We start from the raw sequence: 15,842 nt of genomic DNA on the forward strand, positions 1-15,842 counted from the left end.
GCTGACAGCTGCCTTGCAATCACTTTTACAGTTAGTGTACAATGGATATACTACAGCATGTTGTCTCTCGATCCAATCATGTATCATCAGGACCAAGTAAGGTGTTCTTTCATCACAGCATACACAGACATGGCTGGGTAGTAATACTAGTATGCTGTCACCACAGTATACAAATGAACTTTTTTGACATGCAAGTTAGCCCAAATATGGGTCAGTCTGGTCCATTGAACAGCTTTTTCTACTCTGTCTGACCTTATCATGTGTTTAGATATTTAAACAAAATATGCAAATTACAAAACCCTGACTATTATGCAAATGACTTCATTTAGTATGCATGATATGCAGAATATCCAATTTTTTCCATTATCAGTACTCTTACAGCATTCAGATAATTTTAAAGACATGTTCAACAAGATAATAAATGTATATAATGATATAAAGGAGACAACTCAAAGGCAATGACGTGTATTTACAAATAAATTTATTTATATTTGAAAGAACTATTTGAATACATTAAATCAATTGTGGATTACGAAGACAGTATTTGCTTATTTTATCATTGTGTGGATGATTCTGATCCTAAGAGATGAGTTAGTAATATACAGTGGTGGTATTATTGATAATTCCACCTTATTGCAAAAAAAAAAATATTTAGAGTGAAATGGCCGTTTGTCTTGGATGGTGGGGTCTTTCTATTTACCAGCTGATGGTTGTTAAAGAAAAAAATGACAAAGTAAAGTTCTTTTCTAAATTATATGATTCAGTTTGTGTCTCTGTTGATATTATTAATGTGTTCAAAGAGTCAATAATATATTTACCAGTAAATAAAAGTCACACACACCATTACAGGCATTGGTAAATTCAGAAAGTGTATATGTACATAGAGACATTTTCAGTCAAAATTTCCTTACAAACATTCAAATAATCCAAGCGAGGATTTATTTTCAAATTGTTACAAAATTTGCACAAGAATATAGGAATCATTATGTACATACTGGAAAGTATTTGACAAAACTTTCCCAAAAATAATACACAAAAATTTATTTTTCCTCCTCAAAAATGCATCCTTTGCGTGTCCATTAGACAATAATAGTTGTTTTTTCTCTCATTGTGACTCCCTTATCTCTGTCCTGATTGGTGACTGGGTTGATGACAGGTGCTCCTGTCAGCTCTAGTGGTGTGCTGGCAATGGTAACGTGACGACCCTGGAATGTCTATACAACAAACGAGAAAAAATGTATAGTTCAAAATGTGTTCAGGCAATACTATGTACTTTTACATTAGAATTGTGATGCCCGATAAAAGATGTTTACGGTGGTTGCATTTATACTGAAGTGAAGTTTTGGTAGATAACAAAATTTGACTTTTGTCAAAAATGATGATAGACAATATCTAGTACTGAAACAAGATGATGGAATTAGTTGTGTACACAGATAAACCTATTATCAAGGAAAGCTCCTTCTTTATTCAACTAAAGTGAAAGTTTAATGGTTTATTTCTGAGGCACACATTACATTAAAGTCTTCATAACGCAGAATAAACAGTGCAAACTTACAGTTGTCTGAAGGTTTGGTTCATCTGTACTGTGGAACAGCTCTCTGTAAGCAGAAGACACACACATAATCAATATTTATAGAAACAACACATTGATTAAGTGACAGTAACAACATTCAGGCATTTAAAATGCACTAACTGTAACTGGAATGTGTTTTACAGTTTAGATATAATGACTTCCTTGTAATATTTTACACCCTGAACAGTATCAAATCACCTGTAGGTAAATGTAGTTATGAAGCTGTACACACAAAAGGGTACAATAAATGATTTTTGGGTCCGCACCCTAAAATCAGTGCCCCAATCAAGTTTTCAACCTGTTACTGAACTACTTCTGGACAAAATGGACTTCAAATTAACACGTACAGTGTCTAATTATTGGTATTTTAACAATTTTCAGTAAATTGTTGGATGTCTGCTTACAAATAACATTCCAGTTACAGCTAGTGTAGTTTTAATGTTGTTCATTTTACTTTTGTCATTTCCGCTCCAGTCATACATAATCTGGTTATATATTGCAGAGTTAGACCTCACAGGTGTCAAATTAAAAGTCATATCGTCGTGTCAGTGTGTGCAGTAAGGTCGTATCTGCTGTGCAATTGTATAGGCAGATACAACCTTACTGCACTGACGTGACGATATACAGTGTTTAAATACATAACTATCATTACTTACAGTTCTCTGTATCTTGTCTGGTTTCGGGAGTTCTCAATGGAACTGTCCATCCTTCTCTTGGAATCCTGTGGTAGAGGGATTACAACAAAACATGTCAAAGAACATTTTTAGTAATACACACACATGCACGAACAGACACATACTGGTAAACATTATTTAGAAACTCCACTATACTGGAAATATATGTATGCAAATTAATGAATTTCAAGTGAAAACTTTAATATTAATTACGGTAAGAGGGGTTATTACTTGGATTCTTAACAAAAAGAAATTTGATACATTTTTGAAAAGTTAAAGAAGAATTTGTTGGACCTTGATCTTGTGGCATTACAAATGACAAATGTAACCAATCATAGAAAATGACATCAAAAGCAAAACAAAATAAAACTTTGAAATAAGACATTGAATAAGAAATACTGTTCCATAATATTCCAACAAGACACTGTACAAGCTACAAACCTTAAGATATTCATAATTGGACACTCTGGCAATATAGTCATTCCAATCTCTGATGGCTTTCTCTTTCTGTCTGTGATTCTCACGAATCTAAGAAGGAGTAAAAAAAATACAGAATTATTCATACCGAAGTCTTAAAAATTGACGCAAGAGAACATTTTCTTAAACACTTGACAAGTATTGAATAGTAGAAAATTTTGTCTACACAGTCTACGACATTTCAAGAAGTAGACGCCTCTAGAAGAATTTGATGAGATTCTTACTTCTGTGTACATTTCCTGTTCATCATCAAGGTCTTTCTGTCTCTGTGTCTCAATCAGTTCGATTTGTGTCTCGGTGACAATTTGAACCTTCTCATCAAATGCCCGGGCAATGGTTTCCAAAGCTTCCTGGTCTGGTGTAATTGGTCGTACGTCTTCTTGTTCTAGTTCAGATGTGACTTCCTTCCAGACCTCTCCTAGTTTGAAGTCCATATACCTCTCAATGATAGTGACTGTGACTTGGTCTTCAGTTGTCAGACCTTGTAGATCATTGAAACCTGCCAATTACAAGATTTACATGGACTGGTTTATATTGATGTATAATGATCATGTAGTATTGCTTAAGGGAAATGCTGCCACTCCAGGAAATGAAGATATTTTTCGTAAACTTTGGAAAATCATTTCACAACACATAAATTTCATGTGATTGAAAAGAAACACCAAATTGAAACTTGTTCCACATTCATTGTCCTAGCAGTGGGCCAGTGTTGCCTCATGTGAATAGTAGGCATCCATATGTATTAGATGACCTAACCACTACTAGGGCAGACACAAAAACATGAATGTGAATCAAGTTTCAGTTTGGGGTTACTTGGCAATTGCACAAAATGTATGTAATGTAAAATCATGAAATGGCTCCCCAGAACTCAAAGTTTACAAAAATGCCTTAATTTCCTGTAGTGGTGTTCCCTTTAGTAAAATATCATGTATATCTGGTTAAGAACTTACACCTATGGCTAGGTACCTCTAAAATGTCCAATGTATTGTGAAAAACAAATGTTTGCATTTACACAAACCCATAAGCCCTGTATTTTTTAAAGCTAGAATTCTCATCTATAACAATTGATAATTTAAAGACATGACATAACATTGTGAGGATAACTGCACACACCTATTTTACAGAAAACTGCATAAATCTTGGCTCTCATGTTTTCAGACACATCTACAATGGCTTGACTTGGACAATGTGCTGGAAGTGGAATCACTCCCTGTGCCTCTTGTAACACACCCATCAATGGCTTGGAGTGATCTGATTGGATAAAAAGACATTTAATATAATGAATCACATGACATACATCACTATGACAACATCAACACTATTGGCTGCATTAAATTGAATAACACAGTGAATCACATGACATGTATCACCATGACAACATCTATGCTATTGACAGAATCTAATTGGACAACAACACAGTTAGTGAATCACAAGACATGCATTACTATGAGAACATCTATGCTATTGACAGCATCTCATTGGGTAAGACATACATGGTCCTAGCCCCCTCAATGGCATAAATAGTAGTGTATACACTATAGTGGCTTTCTAAGACAGTCTATGTGTTTGAGTTCTAGATACCTATTATGGTTCCTTGAGGTCCTCTGCTGACACCCATCTCCTCCTCCTCTTTCCTCCATATCTCTACAAAGAGACTAGGTGCCGTCCTGTCATTACTACCACGCCATGTCATCACATGATGGATGGATTTAGGATTCTCACACATGTCCAGTATACAGCCAAGAATCAAGTTATGCATGTTCTTGGGACAAGCCTAGAAAAGAAGACATCAGCAATAGATATTGATTTCCCCTTGAAAACATGACTTCTAATTTTTGGATCGATTCAACTCTGCACTGATAATTGAAAGTGAATGAATATATCACTTTTTTTATCATTTAACATCCAAGTTTTCATTAAACAATGTGAATTGACAAGATATCCTTCCCCTTAAAACTTCAAACTTTACAGGTTACTCGGTTAAAGGGAAGTAAGAAGTTTTTAATTAGTTATTCACTAACCTCAAGCAGGTCCAGGAGAAGAAACATGCCTTCCCCTTCTAAGAAGAGATCTTCATTCATATAGCAACCAACCACAGCACACCAGATACAATCCACTGTAGCCAGCATCAATTTATGATGTCCTAACCCACTACTGATCTTCTTGGGATTGGTTCTAAGATACTGTAAGACAACATCCACTCCCTGACCACCAAATAATTCTTTCCTGTGTAGATCACCCTCACAGAAAGCTGACACAATGAATAGCATGTCACACTGAATTTCAAGGTCAATGGCATCGTCTTCATCTTGGGAGTGGCAAGCATTGTTGAGGATATCTGAAATTATAACAGAACATAAAATGTCATTTAAAACACAGATTTCTGTAAACTTACATCACGCAACAAAAAGTTACTGGATTATAATAATCATGCCAAAGAGATCACTTTTTATGAAATATTCTCAATTTGTTGAGTAGCAAACAAGACTCTTGATGTTGGTACAAATCAACATGTCAACTGTTACTCACTGATAACTTGATTGACAGCACCCTGGTCCACCAAGTCTTGGGTGACAGCGTCGTCTCCAAGGGATACCATACATCGTATGATGTGTAGACAATATCTCATTTGGGCTCTCTTGTTACCACGGCCACCTTTACCATGATAGGCATTACCATGGCCACCATAGTCATCTACAGATACAAGATTACATTCAAATATTTCAACACTGTTGTCAACACTAGCGGCCATATTTGTCTTCTTACAATTAGTACCTGCAATAGTATTTTACCTCATGCTAGTGGGTCTAAGTACAAAGAGGTTGACTTATTCTGGTGTTCACCTGTAGTGAAACTTGTGTAGTGCATGGAGTTAGTGGAAGTCAGGGTGTTGACCAAAAATTTGAATGATAGTTATTTTTACAACAAGCCTTGGTGATAAAATTCTATTTTCACTTCAGGTAACAAGAATTATGGTAACCCTTCCTTTTTATTTTATTTTGGGTGATTATTTCTATTAGGGTAATGTATTTATATAGTGCACAATCTGAGGTCATGAACTGAATATAATGGCCTGGGAGAACCATGTAAATTATAAGGTGAAAGCCCTACTCTATAATAGCATGGGGAGAATTTTGATGTTGTGAACCCCATGGCTGGTAGTAGGTGGACACTGGCCTGGGTAGCATGGTGTAGTGCTTCCATCTAGTGGTCAGCAGTTCTGGGTTCAAATCCCAATTCTGGCCAATGTTCCTCCCTCTCATTTACTATATCTGGTGACAAAAAAACACTGGGCGTGTGTTGGCATACAGTGTCCGTAGTGTTGTAGCTTGGGGTTTGAGTTGGTTTTCCAAATTTGAGACGTTGAGGAGAATGTGGTAAAGTTTGTGGATGTCCGCCTGGGTACCACAGTTGATAGAGCTTCGTCTAGTGATCAGCACTCCTGGGTTTGAGTCCCGGCACTGGCCAACATTTCTCCTTGCTTACTACTGATGCAACCCATTATGTTAAACTTAACAAGCATGTACCATACCAGAAGAACAGATTTACAGCTGATACAGGTAATGTTCTTACCTTGACTTACACACCATTCTAACAGCAACAATAACCTGGTACTGCCTTGACATGTCATATAATCATTAATACACAGTGGTGTTAGTGTGGATAAGGCAGCCATAGCATGTAACTGCAGTTCTTCAAACTGAGCTGGTGACCATTCTTGAGGCCCAGATGCATTCTCATTGTTACGGACATATGAAAACAATGCAAGTAGTACCCTGCCTTCTGATATCAACTGAAAGAAAAAAGAAAAAATGGTTGTAAGAAACCTTTAATTTGGCAACTTTGAAGTACTCTTGTAATAAGGTGAAAATCAAACTCCAAATCACTTTATGTTATGTCATAATGGCATATAAACTGTCACCACACACCAGTCTCTTCTGTCTACAACTTTCAACCACAGGTGATACTGGTTACTACGCCCTCTTGTGGCAATGTTATGAGAAGACTTTACACAACTTACAGTGGCCCAGACTCGATAAAATGCAAACCATTGAAAAATATGCAAAGTAATTGTTACTGTAACAAAATTTTTACACACTTTTTAGCTTTTTGACTCTATTGATGCTGTTTTCACAGTTTTTTTTCTTTTAATTTCAAGTACGAAAGCAAGGTGAAGTTAATTCAAAATTCAAAATAAATACTCATTTGTCATAGATATGGCTATTATAACCTTTTCCATGCAAAGAATTTTATGTTTTATAACTTTTTATTAGTAAAGTTATTTTGAAGTTAGTCTGAAAAATATGCCACCCCATCATATTTGCAATACTGTTTCACTTACTGGGATAACATTTGGATCTCTGCTCAGCACCACAATCATGTTCATCAAGAATTTTTTCAACTCAAAGTCTTCATGGTTCTGAAAAAAAAAACATAACAAAAAAAAAGTCAAAATAGTTTGTTTCATATATGTCTTCTTATTGTAGTACACATCTGGCAATACTGAGGTGATGTGTCAGCAAAATTTTTGGATTGGCTTCCAAAAAAAATTGACTCTGTGAATAGAAAATTTTCAAGAGTTAATACTTCTACTCTCCACAGTATCAACTGTTATATTGTCAAACTAAAACTTGAATACTTACTGTTCCAAATGAGAGATGTTTTACCACAGCATTATAACTCTTCACTTCTTGAAATGTTGAAAATAATATCAACTGCTTAGCAAACCCAGTTTCCTACAAAGTGTGAAAAAAAAGATGAAATTCATACTAATTTATGTTTGTTATTTATGACTTTGATTTAACCACTCCTTTGATTTGCTTTGTATGGATTGAGACATTCTGAATGACAACTTGGTGACTATGAGCTTATAAAAAAAATAAAAATTAAAAAAAAACTTAAAAAAAAAAACTTTCTAACTTCAAAAAAAAAGGAAAAAAAAGAAAAAAGAGAGACTACGAGCTTCCATTATTAATAGCATCTAATCCTGTCTCACCTCCTTCTGTAGAAAACAATACATGTGGGCAAAAGTAAAGTAGGTGTGGGGAGTTGGCTGTATGATATGGTGCAGGTGATTCAACATGGTGACAAATTCATGTAAAAAGGTGATAAATAAATGAACACACTCTCTGTGAACTGTGTTGCAATAATACAAAAGGTGAAGCCTTGATTTTGATAATGAACAAATGATTAAACTGATTCTATACACAAATTTACAAATAACATGGATTAAAAAAATAACACACAAATGAAGTTGCACATAACTGATACTGAAATATATGCGGTACTATAAGAGGCAGTTCCTTTTTGTATGTAGATCTGCCACGTAGTTTCAAAAGTTGAAACTTTGTCTAGAGTGATTATATAACATTCTGGACAGCTTACACTGAAGAACACTGACTGATTTGATGGAAAATCTCCCTTTTGAATATAACTTGTATTTCATTTTGCTGATTACTTTCATTTGAAGAAATTCACATATAGACACTACAAGTAATAGCCCACTAAATATCATGAAAAATTTGGCTTTGTGTAACACACAAAAAATATGGTGCTATGTTTTTTTTTTAAATGAAAAGTGAAAAAAAATATGAAAATTAAAAAATAGTGCTCAAACAAATAAATAAACCATATGCCAAACTTATACAGTCAGGGTGTTTTTTGCAGTGCACTGGCAATCTTACCAAGAATACATAATATCTGCCTAGCCCCTGACTCTGGTGATGAAAATGAGGATGACGGTGATAATGATGATAATGATGTAAAGGTTATTAGAGGCAAAAACATGATTATATATACTGGTACACATTCAATGAGCAAAGCAGCACATGGGTGTTGATGAAAGCATGCATGGTGGCAGCAAATGGAAATCATGTTGATGGTTGTGATTTCGGTTTTGAGCGTGTGGTGGTTATGTTAAAGTGAAACACTATATTGTATTGTATATTTCAAAACAGTTTGGGAATTTTGGATTGGTCAAATGACTGACACAAAGTTCTGGATCAAGAAATTATATCAAAATGTTGAAACCTTGTTATCTGCTGTTCAGAGTTTCAATATTTAGAGTGGGAGAGATTAGTGAGAGAAAATGGCTTAAATTTTCCACCAGTTATCTGCTTTGATACAGAAGGTTGAAATGACATACAAATTTCAATGTTTAGAGTTGAGAATTGAGAAAATAGTTAGAGATATGACTTACAATGAATGGAGCATCAGGACACTGCTCAGCTACCATGGTTGACAGGACCAACAAATCATTTCTGAAAGTAGAATAGATACAGCAATCTTTAATCCAACATTGGATCTGTCTTGCTAAGCTAACCTCTAAGAAGTAACAAACAGTAATTCAGGGGAGGGGGGAGGGGGGCAATGGGGGGCTTTTTAGCATTACAGAATAGAAATAGGAAAGGATAAAAAATGTTCAACAATGCTCGCCCAGAGACTTGGCTATCTGGCTTGACAATATCTGTCAAGTTAGTATGTTGAGCTGAGATAGCCGAGTCACTACATTTGTAGTCAACAACAATGCCAAATTGTAAGGCGAGTAATTGTAGAAATGCTTGATTCTTGACTAATAGACTGACATGTAATATGTCTATTATCACATCACACACATAAAGATATTCATTGTCTATCATCAAAATATTGGCATCTTTTTAAAAAACATGTTTTTATTTTATTATTTACTCACCTCAGCTGTCTGTCATAATGACTGTAACCTTGAGTGACTTGGTGGGAGAATGCATCTCTTAGTGCACTGAAAGAGATGAGGAAATTTAGTAAGTCTTGTGTTGTGTGTAGTTGTAAACCCCCCAAAAATATATGAAACTGGTGAAATCACAAGTAATGCCTGGTCAGTCACATACCAGTCTAGATGAATTTTTTGACATTCCAGTGTAATAATTCTGACTCTGATTTACTGATGAATCCAAACTACAAATATACAACTACTTACCTAATACAGTTTGCATTATTCAGTTGCATAGCAACCTCCTCCTTATTACCATTTTCCAGTAAATTCCATAGAATTTCAACAGATCTGAAGAGTAACCTGTGAAGGTAGGAATATCTAGATTTTAACGATACGTATATATAGGTTGGTGTATTTGGGGCTATCAAAAATGTTAAATGGACTTTTTTTGTAAGTTCCTCTGACACTGAGACAGCCACTTCCCATCTACTCAGTCACCCACCCGTCCCCTCCCACTAACACACACATGCACTAATATAAACCCACATAATACGCACATTCACATGCACACACATGGGCAAATATGTACCAGCAAGTACATGTATATATGAATGAACACACACACACACACACACACACATACAGACACAGACAGACAGATATAGACATACACAGACAGACAGACAGACAGACAGACAGACTGATACACACACACATATGTATGTACGTAGTACGTACGTACGTACGTACATACATACATACATACATACATGTACATACATACATACATACATACATACATACATACATACATACATACATACATACATACATGTACATACATACATACATACATACACACACACATACATACATACATACATACATACATACATACATACATACATGTACATACATACATACATACATACATACATACATACATACATACATGTACATACATACATACATACATACACATACATACACACACACACACATACACACACATGAACACATAGACTCTCCTGTTCACATTCTGACAAGAAGACTCTATAATTGAATTTCATTCAAAACACCAGACACTCACCTTCCACTGGGGTCTGGGTCTAACATCCCTCCACAAACCCTTCCAGCAGCTTCTGCTTGTAACATCTTATTGCTATTAATTTTTGAAACAGCTGAGAGATTCTGTAAAACGGCCATCACTTTCAACTTGAGCTCCAAATCATTTTCCAACAATGCTAAAGCCTGTAGATAGAAATAGATGTAAGTTACTTTGAAATACACCAATCTATGCAATGTAATATGTAGGGGCGATGTCTGAGAGCTAGAGATAAAATTTTGATATTTGTGAGAAATCTCAATAATTTGATATGTTTATCCTTTCATCAATCAAATGGTTCATACTATCTTTTTGACTTTTATAAATGTACATGTAATTACCATTTCTAAGTCATCTTCAATGTGAAAAGTGTATACATGTACATGTATATGCAATGAAATTATCATCAACATGTACAACACACCCTTACTTTTTTATTCCTTTTTTGTTACAGTCCAACCCATCATTTTTCATGAGTTATGAGAAATACATTTTTTTTCTACAGAATTATGAGAAATATTTTCACATCCACCACCATGTGTTACAATGACAAACTTTTGTATTTTTCAGTCTTCTCAGGTAGTAACTTACTTTGACTAAAGTTTCAGCAATGTCACTTCTTTCAATAATGTCTCTGTTGTACTGGTCGTTGGCTTGTTTGTGTCCAACAATGGCTGTACTTAACATTTTAGGTGCATAGAAGCTGATGAGGGATTTGCAGATTTGAGACCGGACTTCTTCACACGGTACTCGCATCAGGTAACCTATAGTCAACAGATCAGAAGAAATGGTTAGTTAATCCTATAAACCTAGCAAGGGGCTGAATAAAATCTTAATATGTTTGATTCATGACAGGTTTACATAAAAATAATCGTAACAATAGTGGTATTTATTATTATTGGTTCCACATAAATTTGGAAATTTGTTGAACGGTCACCACAGAGCAGTGCCCTCTAGTGTTAAAGAATGAGGAAATGAGTACCAGGGAAAACCTGTGTTGTTCAGTAGAAACAAACTGAGTATCTTTTACCCTTCTTACATATTGAGCTAGTTAATTGTTAATCAAGCCCAGCTGACATAAGGCACAAGAATAAAGCGCTCAGTCCTCGACAAACCCCAACATCATCCGTCATACATTATATGAGGCACCGCAGCAAAAATTTACATGCTATGTAGCAGAGCAATTATCAACGATGAAGTTGACAAATGGTGCATCAAAACACTGTAAGATACATATTTTCATCAATTCCACACAAATTCCGTCATGAATCTGCCACAACATTGCAGTTATAGCTAGATGTGTCTTCTATATTACAAGAGAAGGAGATAGAAGGGAAAGAGTCTGCAAAGTATTGTTATATCACAATCATAATGAAATGTACAAATATCTACTATTAACAAAGTTTAAAGATGTATTTCATATCATGGTGACTCACCCAACTGCGAAATAGACTCTACAGCTATTTGAGCATATGCTGTTTCATCTGATGACTTCTCTTTGAGGAATGGGAGACTGTAAAAAAAAACAATTATAAGAACATACATTTATGAAGTATTGTGGCTGTCTGTAATGAGGTCTATCAGCTACACATCTTAACATGTTGATTGAATGATACATTTCAGAGGTACTTGTATTGGTGCTATGTTTTGTGTTTGATGGATTCATTAGTTTTTACTAAGGCCGCCTTCGTTTTTACTGTAGTACACATATGAACAGTACATAATACTATCATTTCGTTTTATCTTTGCACAAAAATAAAAATGCAAACATAATTGCTACATGAAGTTAATACAAAAATACTCGGTAATTCTGGCCACTATTTTGAAGGAACCCTTGTTATTGGAGTAAAAAGCTACAGCCTATGCCAGTCAAAACATTAATAATGACTTCTGACCCCAACATGACCTCTGAACTAAATGCTAATTATATCAAATGCAACAAGGTCTACATCTCCATGTATCAAATGTGGGTCCCATCAATTAATTGCTATTGGTTGACAGCACTTACCTGCATATTTTCAATATTTCACACATAGGTTCAGTATATTCAGCATGATCTCCAACTCTGTCAGCACATACATTCAGTATCTTGAACACTTGTACTAAATCTTTCATAAGCTGGGGTTCAAGGTCAAGAAATTAAACTTGCTTGCATTTGATATATAATAATATATCATTATTCCCATAACTTGTACAAATTACACATCAAAATCATTTTCATTGAAATGAGTTTCATACCATTTGACAGATTTCAGTTCTTGTTCTGAAAACTGCAAAACATCTGTGTAAATAAACTGAAGACAATGTTACACACCACAGGGAACAGCAGGACAAATAAATAATTTTGTTATCATGATTTTCGGGATTTCTAATATTATTTTCTTATTTTCCCTATACTTCAAATAAAAGATTTAAATATTACCATTATAACTATTGTTTCCTCTCACGGTTTTTGCTATTTCCTATCGCCATCACTGTCTTATCAGAGTTAACATCTACTGATCTGACTAATGGAAAGATATGTGTAAAATGATTTATTCACCCTGTTCCCTGTGTACATACATTAGTTTTACAATTTCAATACACAACAATTCAACAATAATGTTATTATTTACCAATGTTACACTGTCTATGTAATGCACTTGGTTTTGAATTATACAACTAATGCGTAATCATTATCTTTGTAGCTACATTTAGGCTATAGAAATTGATAAAACAAAATTATTGACATTTGAAGGTGTGCATATTCTAACTACAGTAATGAGCTATGCAGTATGCATCTGCATGACAACATTTTCAAATGAAAACACATTATTTTTCTTTTTAATGTGTTTTTATGTGTTTACATAAGCAGACAAGCGTTTTTGAGTCTTTCCCATTTTTGCTCGTTTTCAAAATGATTCACTTTCAGCAGGCATTTTCAAATTGTTGCGTTTTCATGTGTGTTTGTCATCTCCATACGTAGACAGTAGATGCAAACAACAACAAAATACAGTAGTTGCATTTTCATTTGAAAATGGCATCATGTAAACAGGGCCTAAGTTTGGATATTGTATCTTCAAGACCCATCAGTCCATATAATAGTTATCTAGATATAGTCAGACTACACATGTAAATAGACAACTATTGAATTGGTACACTGAACTACTTCACATAAAAGGATACAAATCCATGCTTGAAATGTCGGATAATTTTCCACATGGAGTGAAGGTGTCTCTCGTACATGTTTGTCTGTGTGAAAAGAAATACAAATAACATATATTATTTGACATACAACAAAATTAATACAACATTCAAATTTCTTAAGTATAAGACCTTTTATAGCATTTTTTAAAACTAAGCATTCATCTTTGTCATCAAGATTCAAATATGAGATGAACCATTAGGTGTACATTTCAATTTAAAACAACAGTTCTGACTTCACCTTGAGTTTAATTTAGCCTCACGTTTGATAGTGACATACATAACCATTGATATTGTGGCTAGACAGAATTCTAAGACCAATGTGTAAAGACAGGGTACTAGTATGTACAAATGTATTTTAAGACTACAGAGCCTCCTAATCTGGGCAAATAACATACATTAGTAGATCAAAAGTTGGATCAAAAGCTTAATTCAACACAAAATATATTAGCTTATATGATACATGTAAATATACTTTTTTCTTTCTTTTTTATAAAGGATAAGAAACAGCCCACATCCTACATATTTATATTGCCAAAGATGGACATAGTGTATATGAAATAACATCATATAACTGGGTTAGTTTACATGTCACATTATACCATGTACAAAATGTGCTACACTGTGACTTACTGAATGTGGATCCGTAAGAAGTTTTACTGTTCTTCCGAGGTTCACTGGTTGTAGTTTTGTTCCCTGTTGTTAAAAAATATTGAAAACATACAATAGTTAATTACAGCATGTGATATTGGATCAAACCTAAACTCTATAGTTATCTATAATCAGTTATCTTTGTTGTATTTGTCATCGTCGTCACCACCACCACCATCATCATCACCATCATCACAATCATCATCAACAGGTAAGAATGTAGTGAAATATAATACATCTATGAATAGCATATACCTCAACATAACATGTATTTCTACTTTGTCTCACCCAGTAGTAGTACTATTTGTCGTCGTCTTGTCTTGTACACATGGCCTCACCTAGCTGCAATAATTGCAGTGTCTTGTTGCAGTTTTGAGGGTTTTTTCGTCTGTTTTGGTGACTTTTTAAGTTTTAGTGTTTACCCGGTTAAACACTAAAACTTAAAAAGTCACCAAAACAGACGAAAAAAACCTCAAAACCGAAACAAGACGCTACAATTATTGCAGCTAGGCCTCACCAACCATGAATTGCAATTATTCTACTCCAGCCCAAATCATCAACATTAACTTAGCGATGTAAAATATCCGATACAACGTTTTTCATTGAAGTGTCAATTCACATTCTGTGTACTGTGAATCTAAATTGTATGATACGTCGTGTTGGTCAGCCCTATCAAAACCTGAGCCTGATATATTATTAATATGAAACGATTCCATCTCAATAATTCACGAATGTTGAAATTTAAAAATGGCAACAGTTCATTCAAAAATAAAATCGCCCCAGTTAAAAAGCAAATCGTAAACTGTTACCTGTTGTATTCCCATATCTTCATCAGTAATAAGGTGTCCCACGACGGGTATAGCGGGCTTCACTTGAAATTCGGTCGCCATCTTGTACGTTGTTTACGTTACTTTACGTTACGGTAAACTTTGTTGTCAACCAATATATAGGGGGTAGAAATATACGATCTCAAAAAAGTGGAACACTTATACTATATCGCAAAGGTCGAGCGTCAATATGGGTTTGATATTCAGTTACAAAATAGTATCGTAAAAATATCAGTGTCTTTGAACTTCTCGACTATCCGTGTAACGTTATCGCTTGAGTCGTACTTCTCGAGACGCAGTCTGTCATTCCTTCGCCCGGCTGGACTGCTTCCTCTACACCTGTTCTTTAAACAGGGGATACTATATTGGATTCTGGCAAACCGGAGTACAATCTCTACGTTTCCCTTCCTCTAATCGTGTTCCAACGAGCGCAATAACTGTAGAAAACGCTCACCTCGATGGACTCTTCGAGACGTTCATCTCGTCAAAACAGTCGCCATATTGGATGGTTGCTAAGTACCAGAGAGCGCCCTCAATCTTTCAGTCAAAAGAAAGATCGACAATAAAAAATAGAGTGGAGAAATCCACGATTATCAACTAAACCACTAAATATAGCTTCATTTCGTTCAGACTTTACATTAATTAATTTTATAGATACAAC

At 34.8% G+C, this 15,842-nt stretch overlaps 1 protein-coding gene across 1 annotated transcript; it reads right to left on the reverse strand.

Moving 5' to 3' along the window:
- Positions 1–464: 464 nt before the first annotated feature.
- On the reverse strand, positions 465–15,687 carry LOC144433576 (cilia- and flagella-associated protein 69-like). Its single transcript, XM_078121892.1, has 23 exons — positions 15,636–15,687; positions 15,164–15,281; positions 14,337–14,399; positions 13,686–13,751; positions 12,529–12,638; positions 11,957–12,033; positions 11,112–11,284; positions 10,506–10,666; positions 9,680–9,775; positions 9,416–9,481; positions 8,924–8,984; positions 7,368–7,460; positions 7,067–7,144; positions 6,298–6,517; positions 5,254–5,418; positions 4,746–5,062; positions 4,306–4,498; positions 3,838–3,975; positions 2,949–3,223; positions 2,689–2,775; positions 2,230–2,294; positions 1,556–1,598; positions 465–1,214 (listed from the first exon to the last, which is right to left on the reverse strand). Exons 2-23 carry the CDS (start codon positions 15,242–15,244, stop codon positions 1,080–1,082), a joined length of 2,763 nt encoding a protein of 920 aa, XP_077978018.1. The 5' UTR covers positions 15,245–15,281; positions 15,636–15,687; the 3' UTR covers positions 465–1,079.
- Positions 15,688–15,842: the final 155 nt, after the last annotated feature.

Source organism: Glandiceps talaboti, chromosome 4 (assembly GCF_964340395.1).
Source record: "Glandiceps talaboti chromosome 4, keGlaTala1.1, whole genome shotgun sequence".
Lineage (NCBI taxonomy): Eukaryota > Metazoa > Hemichordata > Enteropneusta > Spengelidae > Glandiceps > Glandiceps talaboti.

Coding starts and splice junctions, on each gene's coding strand:
- LOC144433576 (XM_078121892.1), bottom strand. CDS start 15,244: ATGGCGACCGAATTTCAAGTGAAGCCCGCTATACCCGTCGTGGGACAC. Junction 8,985..9,415: donor CATTATGACAGACAGCTGAG/GTGAGTAAATAA, acceptor TTCTACTTTCAG/AAATGATTTGTTGGTCCTGT. Junction 3,224..3,837: donor TGCAGTTTTCTGTAAAATAG/GTGTGTGCAGTT, acceptor TGTAATTGGCAG/GTTTCAATGATCTACAAGGT.